At 57.4% G+C, this 12,690-nt stretch overlaps 1 protein-coding gene across 2 annotated transcripts; it reads right to left on the reverse strand.

Moving 5' to 3' along the window:
* Nucleotides 1-229: 229 nt before the first annotated feature.
* Nucleotides 230-12,432, reverse strand: DMKN (dermokine). 2 transcript variants are annotated; one of them, XM_070557379.1, is made up of 18 exons: nt 12,105-12,432; nt 11,322-11,501; nt 11,162-11,218; nt 10,850-10,900; nt 10,304-10,681; nt 9,134-9,196; nt 8,861-8,911; nt 7,344-7,388; nt 7,149-7,196; nt 6,934-6,981; nt 4,638-4,694; nt 4,268-4,315; nt 2,768-2,815; nt 2,611-2,652; nt 2,252-2,320; nt 1,221-1,244; nt 1,067-1,113; nt 230-535 (listed from the first exon to the last, which is right to left on the reverse strand). In XM_070557379.1, coding segments are annotated over exons 1-18 (1,383 nt in total). In that variant the 5' UTR covers nt 12,231-12,432; the 3' UTR covers nt 230-534. The 2 variants fall into 2 exon arrangements, with proteins under 2 accessions (XP_070413480.1, XP_070413479.1); XM_070557378.1 differs by having other exon boundaries at nt 7,344-7,391.
* Nucleotides 12,433-12,690: the final 258 nt, after the last annotated feature.

A 12,690-nucleotide genomic window follows, 5' to 3' on the forward strand; every position in this document is an offset into this window, starting at 1 on the left:
CTGTTTCCAGAAAGCATGGTATTCAGATGTGGGTTGGGCAGAGATGATTTTTACAGGGAGAGACACAGGCCCAGGGGGGCGAGCTAGCTACTTCTCATCAGGACTACGCAGGCCTGCTCTCTCTCTGCCCTCACCAACCCCAGGAGGAAGGCGAATTATCTGCCCTAAGTCACTCTTCCATCCTGCCCGATCCAGGCCACCAACATAAATAATAAAGTTCGAGAAAGTCTTGGGGAAACAGGGTTCATTTTTATTTCCACAGAGACACTCCAAAATAGGAAGCTCCTGAAGAAAGTCACAGTGACTCCAGGTCACAAACAGAGTGGGTGAAGAAAGTGGCCGGTTTGTCCGACGAGGCTGGTAGTCAAGGAGACACAGTGGGGTAGGAAGAAACAAGGGACAGACGGGCCAGGTCCCCAACCTAGAGAAAGCAGGTGTCAGCACCCAGACCAGGCGGGGCACAGGGAGAGAGCTGGGCGAGGGGCAGAGCCGACTGCTGTTTCTCAGGGCCTCAGCCATGACTGGAGATAATTTTCTAGAAGAAAAGAAAAGAGCGAATGGTAGAATGTGTCCACTCCCAAATCTGTTGAGACCAAGCGTCCTTTCATCTGGCCTCTGTGCCCCACAGCCTCTTCGTGTTCCACCCATTGCAGCTGCGCTTCCCCTCACTTCTCCTCCCTGAAACAGATTTTGTGATTCTGCCGGGTTAATCTGCTACCTCTCCCCGACTGGCCGCTCCCTTCCTCCTGCCCCTGAGCCTTTACCGCTGACAGGCTCTCCTCCCTCCGTCCCCCATGCAGTTCCTGTCCCGCCTCCTTAGCCCAGCGCCGCCGTTCTCCTCCTCATAGCTGTCTGTGCGTGGTCCCTCCTCTGTCGGGCCTTCACCCAGCACCCAGAGTGTGCTTTCCAAGTGTCCTCCATCATTTCCTCATGAGTCTTTCTCCACGCTGGGGTGCCCTCCCCCTTAACACCTTGAGAGCATCACCCAGAGCAAGGACCCCAGCCCTCAGGGGCGAGGTGCCTCAGCCCCTGGGACCAGCCTTGCCCCGCTCACTCCGACACTCACCACCAAAACTTCACCCACTGCAGCATGCCAGGTTGCGCCCGGGAAGCCTGCAGGGCAAGGAGAATGTCTGAGTGGACATCGCACTGTCCCCTGCACACCCTCTGGCCTCAGACCCCTTCTCCCACAAGCCGCATTTTCTTGCCCCAGTACTTACCGAGGAAGAAATCGTGGCTCCCCCCTGTAAAGAGAAGATCAGAGCAGATGATGCGGGGGCTCCAGTGACCTCTGTGTACTCTGCCATGGCCTCAGGGCTCAGGAGGGGCCCTGTGGCACGGGCAGGCTCAGACCAGGAGTATCCCAAAGGCCCTTTGGTCGGGCTGCGGACATGGAGCCCACGGTTTTGTTTTCGCAGCAGATTTATCATCCTAAGTACATTTTACCCAAGATGATATTGAATGTGGTCCCTGAGCACACGCTGACCAAGGCGAGGGCAAGAGGGTGGGTGGGTCTCCCTTTGCTGCTGGGGGGATAGACATTGGCCACAAATGATTGGCCAGTGGATCCCTTAGGTGTGTTAGCTACATCTTTGCTTCTCAGCCAACTGGATGCTTTCTGCTCTCTCAGTGCCCGTCCCCAGGGCAGGGCTTTGTTGTGCTGAGAGATGGAGGGAAATACCGTCCTGTCTTCTTCACCAGCCTCATAGTATTTGGCGCATTCATTTACTGAATTTATAAGATTGCCTTCGCAACGGAACAAGACATTCTCAAATGTCTTTCCTGTTATTCCCTTTGTGGAAGGAAGCATTTATTTTCCCACCAACCAGGAGTTCCAGGACCAGCTTCCCCTAACTGCTAGTGTGCCTTCCTGTCCCCCAGCCCGCCCCCACAAAGGTCAGCAGTTAGAGAGGTGGAGACGGATGCTATGAAGGGCTGTTTGTCATGTGTCCTGTGATTTTTTGGAGCTATATATTCCCCATGAGAGGATACTGGTCCCCAGTGTTCTCTGTGGCAGGTGATGCGGCCACTGCTCCCTTGTAACCTTGGGTGGGTGTGAAGCACCTAGAACATTCTCCCCTCTACTTCCAAACTGCTCTCAGGGAACCTGGGGCTCCCTATGAAGGGGGGAGAGGCACACCTCTCAAAGGGAACAGGATTCGGCCTCAGCTGACCTGTGCAGAGGCCCTGGAGTGACAGCTCCCCTCCCGCCCCGTGCAGACCCGGGGAACAGGACAGTTGCAAGTCTTACCTTAGGGGGGATCTTGGCGGCAGACTGCCCACCAGGGACTGTAGGATATGCCTGCTGGTTATAATTGTTCTGCAGAAGAAAGTGGGAGGCGTGGGTAGTCGGGGCCAGAGAGAAAGGAGGAGGCGTTTTGCTGTGGAGTACACACCCGCCTCTCTGCCCTGGCTGGCCCTTCTCGGCTCTTCTCCCTCCTTGGGTCACCTCCTTTGCCAGCCAGAGCCAGCACCCTCTGCCCGCATTACGGGCCCTGCCTCCTCTTCTCTGGGCCCCTCACCCACCTCCTCAGTGTCCTGGGAAGGTGAGGGAAGGAAACCAAGGGAAGAGGTGAAGTCTAACCCAGGTGGTCAGGGAGGGTATCTCACCTTAGAAGTTACGGCTGCCACGTCTTGCCATCCTGAGCCGGGCTGAGCAAACCGCAGAATCGGGGGTGAAGGAAAGAGAATTTCAGATTGGGCAGATCCAGAACGAGACCAAGAGGGACCCAGGCCCTTTGAGAGCCGCCTGAGGGCAGAGACTCACCTGACCTGCGCCGCCGGCCCTCTTCTGGAGCGAGGTCACGTCAGCACCCTGGAGGGGAGAGGGTGTCTCTGTGGCCCTTCAGGCGTGACCAGCCTTGCCGGGTCCCAGCACCCTGCTGCCTGGACTCTGCCCTCGTTTTGGAGCACCAGCCTGGCACCCCCCCCCCCCCCGCGCCCCTCTTGTTGGTCTGTGATGAGCACTGCCTACAGAGAAGGCAGTGAGCCCCAAGGAAACTGATGGCCCAGATACATGACAGATATTTCCACACTCGGTGTTGGGGAGCGCAGGTGGAGAACGGGTTGGGCAACACCACCCCCGCCCATGCACCTGGAGCCGTGATAGGCCGGCCTAAGACAGAGCTGGAACAACACCTGAGTGGTGCCCACACACACTCTCGGGCGCAGACCCAGGCATCTCTGCCCCAGCCCACCTTCGCCAGCACTCACCCCTGCTCCCCTCATAGGCCATCATTGCTTCTCCACTGAGCGCTCTCCCCCACCCCTACCACACAGGCCTGGGATGTTCTTTCTGACTGACTGAGCTCCACCTTACCCTTACCTGACCTTGCATGTTAACCCCACTAGTAGCCCTAAAACTGAGATGAGATCACAAACTGACTGGCCACAGGCCTCCAAATATTTTTCGCTTGGTCTGCATTTTATCATTAAATTGGTTGTAAACAATTGAAAATCAAATTTCTAGGTTTTCTTAAAGAATCAGGTGACATGGTCACACTGGTCCTATGTGAGCACATGACAAACTCAGCTGGGGGCCCTGGACCTCCCCCTGCGCATTACCCCGCCTGTCCAGCCTCCCAAGCCTGGCCCACATGGACGAGTGAGTGGGCAAGCCTGCCTCAGTGCCCATGGGGCCTGGTTCCCAAAGGCCACTGGCCGTGGGGCCTCCTGCAGGACCCAGAGGGCCTGCTCATCCTTCCCAGAAGCCAGATGTTCAGGCCTTCTGCACCTGTCTGCCCTTGACAGTGACCTGACCCCTCCCCCCATGCATACTGCCTTCCTGTTTCCCTTCAGCTTTCCTCCCAGTGCCCCCTTTCCAGTCCGGAGAATAGACCCCAGCTCCAGGTGCCTCCCTCTTCCTGCCCTCGTGGTCCCCTCCACCTGCTCACCCCGCGGTATAGTACACACCCAGCTGTGGCTCCCCCCAAGCCAGGCCAAGCCCAGCAGGGACAGCAGCAGAGCGGAGACAGTGGCTGGCTTCATGTTCCCGTGCCTGGGAGGCCCCAACCCTCAGGCTCGGCTTTTATCCTCGGCAGGACCTCCCACCCTGTCCTCCTTCAGTGACTCACAGCTTCTCTCTCCCACCCCACCTTCGCTTAGTGTTGCACAAAGGAGGAAAGTGGGAAGGGAGGGAGGCACCCTCCCCCAGCAGGGAGGGTGAGGAAATGGGATAGAATCTGCAAGCCCTTGCCTAGGGCCCAGAGCCCCGTGTCCCCAGAGCTGAGCTTCCTGACCCCAAAACGAGAGGTTCTGCCGCCCTTACCTCAGTAATTTCTTTCCAGTTCAAGAAAGGAGTGTTACGTTTGAAATCCTGGAGGGAGAAGGAGAGATGAGTGGGCCACCGGGAGACAGAATGCAGAGGGTCAGGTGTGGCAGCTTGTCAGGGAAGCTTCAAGGGCAAGAGTGGGCTTTGGAGCCTGGGTGTGGTTTGGGGTTAGATGGAGACGAGCTGCAGGAGATTGAGGGGTAAAATGTGGGATGGTGATATTGATGAGACTTAAGGAAGAGCATTGGTCTCCAGAATGAGAAGAGGTGGTGGGTAGGCTGGAGCCGAGGTGGCTGCCTGGAGGGAGCTCTGGAGGGGGCGGCATGACCAGGATCCCCAGTTCTTCCAGAAGCGAGAATGCTCCTACCTCCCAGAGTCGCCTGAAGTAGAGGAGGGCTCGAGTGTTGGGGGCTGGGGCTTGGCCCTGTGGATGAAAGGTGGGGAGCCGGTTAGGGGGGAGCCGGACCCCTGCTCATTCAAGCCCTACTCCCACTACCACCATCCCTCAGCCTTCAGAATTTCACCGCGACTAAGGTTTGCAGGAAAGCTGGGGGTCTTCGAGGACTCTAGAAAACCATTTTTGGAAACAGAGGGAGAGAGAGGCTGGATCTCTGGAGCCACTGACCAGCCCTCCCTCCCCAGCACGTTCGCAGCGTTCTTCTCTAGCCTAGTCTCCCAGCCTCCGGCAGAACTTAATTGTAGCAAAACCTCGGGACCAGGAGCTGCCCAGAGCTCCCTGCCTCTCACCTGCCGTGTGCCCTCCCGCCTGCTTCCCAAAGCTGTGGGGCTGGAGTCAACCCTTCAAACCGCCCAGGACCAACAGTGGAGACGGAAGAAAGGAGCAGAGACCAGGAGTGGGAGCACTAAGATTTATTTTGAGGGCAAGGATTGGGATTAGTGGTGAGATAGTGGTGTTTTAAGAAGGAGTGGGGGGCTCCCATCCATCTGGTAGCTCCGTGTCTGGAGGTCACGGGGTGCGAAAGCTCCTCTGGTCCTGGGCAAAGAAATAAGTTCTAAGGGGGAGCTGAGGGAACAGGGATTCAGAGAGCGGTGGGCCAAGGCAAGGGTCGATTGGACCCCTTGCTCCAGAAACCTGCAGGCACCTTTTTGCTCGCGGCTGTCATCCAGTCAAATCCGGATATCTTGACATGGGTTTGAAAACCCCCATACTTGCCAAGAATGTTAGGTACAGTGCCCCTGCTGCCACTCTTCCTCAGCTCCTTTCCCTGCTGTGAAGGAGCTAAGGCTCCATTCTCTTCTTTGCCCGTCTCCGTCCTGCCCCCCCCCCTTTCTAGATCTGCTCCTCCCGAAAGCAGGAAGCGACCCCAGACTAACTGTGAGCAATCGCTTTCCTGCCCCCTAGATGTGCAAAATTGCATGGCTGCCTGTGCTGACCCCCTGGGCAGCGTCTGTTTGTACCCTGGCTCTGCCATCAGACTCCCAGGTCCCCATGCTCAGGGGCCTGGCCACCTGGTGGTCCGCAGCACTTGTATACAGTTCTGTATACCACAGAAACAGTCTGCTGTGTCCATCTGGCTCTCCAAACCAGAATCCCGTGCAGCGGGGACCTCTGCGTCTCCTGTCTGTCCCTCCCCGCCTCGTCCCCAGAAGGGCAGACTTTGACTTTCCTGAGGTTTGGGCTGTCTCTTCGCCTCCCCCACCTACCACCACCCCGTTTCCCCGACAAGTGGCAGATGGCAGGGATTCTAGTCTTCATTCTTTTACATTCAGGGTCAGAAACTCAGCTGCTCATGGCGCCAGTCGGGTGCTAAAATGACCGCAGTGGGCAGGGGGAGTGTGGTGGCTGGAGAGCAAGTCCCTGGCAAGAAGCAGCCCTACTCAGCACTCGTCTGTTGCAGCCCCGTGGAAGAGGGGAACCAGTGTTGCCAAATTTTCCAAGAGAAGCCAGAAATCTAAGTCATTATGTGAATTTTTAAAGTTTGGCAGCTAATTCATAGTGTTTACAAAAAGAATGGCTCAAACAAAGCCGGGGAGCGGGCCCCCAGCTGCCACTTCTGCCTCCGTCCTTGTCTGGATCGTTCTCTGCCCTTCATCCCCTCCTTCAAAAAGTCCACTTCGACTCTGGACGTGCCTCTGCTACTCTGGTGTCAAGTCAGCCTTTCCAGGGGTTCCCCGCAAGAGGAAGGGGTGGGCCAGGAGGAAGGAGAAAGGGGTTCTCGGCCCAGCTGTCTGCTAAGACGGTGTGTGTGCGGGCCCAGACTAACGCCTGGCCCCCATCGTGCGCTTCGCAGGTCTTCACCTCCCCTCCCTTCTCCTGGGGTCACTCCTCGTGTGGCCTGCCAGCTCCACCTGACTGTTCAGTCTGTCCCCTGCCCTGGCCTCTGCTTCCCCAAGGATTAGGCCCGCTTACTCTCCCCTTACCCTGCAGGTCTCGAAGGGGAACCTGAGCCTCAGACCCGAGATGTGAAAAAGGCCATTCTTCTCAGTCCCCACTCCCAGCTGCTTCCAAATTCTCCCTCTCTTTTCAGTCTCTGCTGTCCTTCCTCCTTGTTTTGATCCTTCCTTCTTCTCTCTAGCACTGGCCTCAGTGCTGTCTTCATAGCCACCCTCACTGTCTGCCTGGCTCACCGAGCAGAGGGCTACTTGCTTCTCCCTGTCCCTCGCCCACGGAGATCAGGATGGCGCAACCTGCCAGCCCTTACCTTGTTGATGGCGTCCCAGTTAATGAAACCCAGTTTGGACTTAAAATTCTGCAGAGAAGAAAAGGAGAATGGCCAAAGTGGGTTAAAACATAATTGGCTCAGGGCCTCAGGATGAGAGGTCAGGGGCCGCCACTAACGGTCATCATAGAACGAGGCCAAGGGGCAGGGACTCGGTTTCCCAAAAGAAGGTGAACGGAACAGTCTTGCAAACTCACCTTCCAGAAAGTGTCAAAGTTGAAGAGCCCAGGAGACGTCTGAGAGTTCTGAGGAACCGAGGAGAAAGGGGCGAAAGTAAGAACCCACTTTGTGGCACGCAGCAGGTGCAGCAGGGGGTGCGGGTGTCAGGAGGGGAGGCAGGCGTTGCTGGACACCCCAGTCCCTGCCCCAGGCGGCGTGATGCCTCCACTCACCAGCGTATCGACTCCGCTGACAGCTTCACCTCCTCCGCTGGGCTGCTGCTGCCGAGTGGTGAAGAGAGGGACTGATGTTCAAGGCTCGTGCATCCTGTCATCCACCTGCTCCTGGCCCACCCGTCTCTGCCTCTGTTCCAGCTCTGTGTGTTCTCTCTAAAGCCACCTTCTTGCCTTCTTTACATGGCACCTGAGACCCCACCTCCAGAAAGCCTTCCTGGGATGACGTGCCGCTTTCCTCCTAGGCTAACCCTACCCAGTCCCTTCAATCATATTGATATTCTTGCCTCCTCCCACACTCTGCCCCCAAAACACTGCTGGTAGCTAATGTGTAGCCCCACTATGTGCCAAGCACTGTGCCGTATCCTGCCATGTTCTGTGTGGAGATGTCTCCATTTCACAGATGAGGAAAGGGAATCTGAGAGCTGCCTGGCAGCTTGCCTCCATGTCAGACTCTATTGTCTGCACTCTGAACCACCTTGGTCTGGTTACAATGCAGAAAGCTCAGCAGTACCTGGGGGAGGTGAGCAAGCTAGGCTTCCCTGTCCTCATTTTACCCAAGGGGAAGCCCAGGCTCAGAGAGGTCAACTGCCTTGCCTGGAGATGCACAGATGACAAGTGAGACAGCTGACATTTGAACCCTCACCTTCTAACTCTTCTAACTTCTAAGTACTTTCCCACTTCTCCACACTGCCTTCTTAAGCGTGGCTTTGTGACATATCCCCTTGACCATTCTGTTCTCTTTGTTGGTTTTCCCCTCACTGCATATTTAAGACTTTGGTATGTAAAAACCTGGAAATAGAGTTACAAACTGGGAGTTTTCTTAAACCTGTCTACCCGTAAAAGGTCAGTGTCCCTGACATTGCAGGAACTCTTCAGAGAGCCTCCTCAAGGAGCGCCACCACCCACTGCCGCCTTCTGCCCTTCAGGCCCACTCCTCGCCCTGTGGGCCACACTCACACCGGCACCCGGACCAGCCTCACCCAGGAGCTGGTTAAAACCAGATTCCCGGCCCCACCTGAGACCTACTGAGTCAGAACCTGCGTTTTCACAAGACCTCTAGGAGGTTCCTGTGGACTTTCGCGTAACGCAGCCTCTGTCAGCACTGCGGGTGCTGACAGGAGCCCAGATTTCCAGAATAACGAGGAGGGAGATGTACGCCTTCCAAACACTGTTTCCAAACTCTGTCAAAGAGGTCACCAGATTCTGTTTACTGGCTGGGTATAGGACATTTGAAACAATTAGCTTTCTAAAAGGGCTCATTTTCATATGATTTTTTGCAGCCCAATCTCTACTACCAAGTGAGGTATGTCCCCTAAGGATTTGCAATGACTTGTTCCTTTGGAGGTTGTTAGTATTTTTACAAGATGCATTTAGCTTCTTCCCCCTTAGCTGTAAATTTCCCAGATGGTGTTGGGATGGAGCTAGCGCTAAGAGCGGGGCCGAGCAGAGGTGGGGTACGAGGAGGGGGCACCGCCACACTGAGGAGGTGCGGTCACCCCAAGTTTGGCTCTCACCTGACCCCCGGATCCCCCGGACACGTGCACTTCGTTCCCTGGGTTGTCACACTGTGGGAGAGAGAAAGAGAGGCGTTCCTCCCTGTCCCCACCCAGCACGGGCTCCAGCCTCCAGCTTGCAGCGTTTCCCCACCCGCCGTGTGCTGAGGCCGGCCTAGGTCCTTGCCACAGCCCCAGCTGTCCCTCCACATCATCCAAGGGGCCTCAGCACCTCTCATTCTCCTCCCACAGGTCGATGGAGGTCAGTGCAGTGACCGCTCAGCAGACACTCACCCCAGGCTTATTTCCACCTCTGATTCCGCCGTCGCTCCCAGGGGAAGAGCCGGTGTTGTATTCCTGCAAGGGAAAGCAAGAGTCCCTGTGGGGCCTTCAGGGGACTTGGGAGGGGCCAAATAGTTCCCAGCGGGGTTAGGATTGTTTTAACCCCCTCTCCCCAACCTCCTTACCTTCCCATCTTGCCACTCAGTCACTGAGGGAAGTTGTTCGGAACACAGAGAAGGCCAGGTGTGGCCCAGTGTATTTGGAAATGTGGGACAGTTGGCCCCCCCTCCCCACCGCCTGCCAGGGGTGGGAAGCCCTGTGGGGCCTAACTTCATCAGAGCCTGGCACCTGGGCTCGCTCTGCCTTCCTCCTGCCTCTCCTCACCCCTCACCCTCTTCCTGGAGCCCAGAAAGAGGAAGGGATCCCTAGCATCCTTCCCTGGGAGCCCAAGTAGCTGCTTTGATCAAAATCCTAGAATTTTCTAGGGTCTGTCCTAGCTGGAGGGCAAAGCGGGTAGTACCATGCAGCTTATGATGTCTGACTTGTTCTAGTTACTTTCCTCCTCTGCCTGACACCTTTCCCAGAGGCCCAAGGAAGCCAGCTGTGCTCCTCTCTGCAGGCCCCCTCTCTTGGAGCTCCACCCTAAGCCGGCTGCCAAGTTGTGGTCCTCTGCTGGCCCTGTCACCCACCGTGTAGGGGCCTCATGTGTACACCGTATTTATTAGTTGGTCTACATCACAGCTCTGTAAATGTCCTTAACTGTCCACGTGTGCAGGCCTGCCCCCATTCTCCTGGGAGCTTCCCAAACAAGTGTCATGTTTTTCTGTGCCCACCTCTCTTCTTCTACCCGCCACCCCCAGCTCTAGTCAGATTTGCCAGTGGGCATGACTGCAGACACAGTTAGACAAAGATAGAGCATCCCGCTGTGACAGAGCGGAGAGAAGGGACAGAGGAGCAGAAGCAGGCAGAGCACCTCTTCTGGAACAGTCAGACTGTAGATGTAGGCAGCACTGCGCGGTGGAACGGGGAAGGCGGGGAACGGAAGCTGAGGAGGACGCTGCCAGTGATGCCACCCACCCCGGGGCTGGCCACTTTCAGAAAGACCTTGCAGTGTGTCTGCTAAGCAGGGACCAACAAGGGCCTCAGGCCCACCTCTGCTTTCAACAAAAGAGCAGCACTCACCCAGCTGGTCCCAGAACTGCCGTCGCTGCTGCTGCCACTGCTGCCACCACTGCTGCTGCCACTGCCACTGCTGCCACTGCTGCCACTGCCACCACTGCCACCACTGCTACCACTGCTGCCACTGCTGCCACTGCTGCCACTGCTGCCACTGCCACCACTGCCACTGCCACCACTGCTGCCGCTGCCGCCACTGCTGCCACCACTGCTGCCACTGCCGCCACCACTGCTGCCACTGCTGCCACCACTGCTGCCACCACTGCTGCCACTGCTGCCGCTGCCTCCACTGCTGCCACTGCTGCCGCTGCTGCTACCACTGCTGCCACCGCTGCCACTGCTGCCACCACTGCTGCCACTGCTGCCACTGCTGCTGCTGCTTCCCTGTGGGGCAAGAGGAAACCAGAGCAAGGACTAAAGATGAGAACACCAAGATTGCCTCCCTCCCGCTCCTTCCTCTCTTGCGCGGGCAGATTCCCCGTCCCAGGCTGTGGGGAGCGGTCTCTCTGTTCCCTTCCTGTGCAGAAGTCCTCAGGTACCCCGCCCTCTTACCCCTAAGTGGCCAGAGCTTCCGCCAGAGCCAGATGGTGGGGGGTTGGTGCACTGTGGAAGGAAAGGGACAGGTGATTTTCACGGCTTCGGTCAAAGCCCTCACCATGGGCAAGGCTCTCCTGCTCCCTGTGGCTTGGCTTTCTTTCCCAGCGTGTTGCTCCCCATCCCTGGCTGATTTCCCTCCCCTCTTCGAGCCCTCTCCATGCCGGGCTCCTCTGTAGCCAGTCTGACTCTTCCCTCAGCGCCCACCTTCGTCTCCTCTGTCTCCCACGCACCCAGACACCCTCTCCTCCCCCACACCCTCACTCTCACCTCTGTATGTGGGTTGCCGCTTCTCACTGAGCCAGGACCAGGTTGAGCCTCAGCTCCCTGCAGGGAGGATGAACTGAGTGTGGTCTCCAGAAGGACAAGGGAGACGCGGAGAGCGTGGGCCTGAAGGGGGCAGGCGTCAGGGCTGGGGCTGTTACTCTACCTGAGCGCTGGCCTCAGAGGTGGATGGCTCTCTGTTGCCTCCGAGGCCCCAGGAGCCTCCCTGAGAGTTGGTTCCAGAGCTGCCATCCGCACCTCCAAAGGGTCCCTGGCCCCAGGGAGTCACAGGCCCACCAGGATAGCCCTGGCTGTAGCCTCCAGGTGGGGGCTGGCCATTGGTTCCCTACAAGAACCACATGCCTGCACTCAGTCTGTGACCATCTCAGTCTGTGATGGAGAGCGCAGGCAGAGGGACTAAGACAGAGAGGAGCCGGAGCAGGACACAGGGAGAGGCACTAGAGAGAGGCCCCAAGGTGGAGGAGGAAGGATGCACAACATGGAAGGAAACTGCCCCACACAGCCCCACAAATAAGAGACCTTTCCATCCTTTCAGCTGATTCCCAAGATTCTGAACCCAGCTGCCTGCAGCATCCCATTTCCACACGGGCTCCCAGCCGCTCACCCAAGCACCGTTACTGCCCAGCATCCCCTGCCAGGAGATGTGGGCAGCGTCTATTCCAGGTCAAATTATATTCTCAGCCGGTCTGCCAGCCTCACTCCCAGGGTTTCCTAGAGTGTGGGCTGCTCCTCCAACCCCATGGTTGATGGCCCCCCCAACCCCATGGCCAAAAGCCTCCCCCACCCCAGGGCTCCTGGCCTCCCTGATGCCATAGCTGGCTGCATCTCCAGCCCCTTGGCCCATGGCCTCCTTAATTCTGTGGCCAATGGCCTCCTCGATTCCATAGTTAATGGCACTTCCCACCCCATGTCCAGTGACCTCTCCTACCCAGTGTCCGAAGGCCTCCCCAACACCTGCTCCAGCATCCTCCTTTCCACTCAGCAATGGGCCAGCATCCCCACTGCCCAGGCACAGGGCCAGTAGGAGACAGGCCAGCGACCCCTGTAATGTCATCTCTGCCTTGCTCCTCTCTCTTCTAAGTGTCTTCTTCCTGGCCCACTTTACTTCTTCTTGCCCTGTCTCTTCCTCGGCGCGCCCTCCTCCGTCCTCTTCTTCCTTCTGACTCTTCTTCTCCCTCCCTGTAGGTCTGCAGCCTTCTCTCTCCTGTCCCAGACTCCCCTGCCTTCCGGAGCCCTCCTCCTGCCACGACTCCTTATACTGCAGCTTGGGAGAAGGTGACAGGGCTGGGCAGCCCAGAATCCCTCCCCACAGTGACTCAGGGTCAGCCACCGATAGGGTAATGAGCTGTAATTGTGAGTCTGAGAGTCTGTGTTGAAACAGAGGGAGCCTGAGCTGCAGGAAGGGAGGGAGAAATGGGATGAGGCAGGTGCAAAAATGTTCCGATTTCCCAACCCCAGGAATTTGGGGTGCAGGGTGGGGGTGAGGGCATCTGAGGCAGTCAGGTGGGGGGACT

This window comes from Equus przewalskii, chromosome 9, assembly GCF_037783145.1.
Source record: "Equus przewalskii isolate Varuska chromosome 9, EquPr2, whole genome shotgun sequence".
Taxonomy (NCBI): Eukaryota; Metazoa; Chordata; class Mammalia; order Perissodactyla; family Equidae; genus Equus; species Equus przewalskii.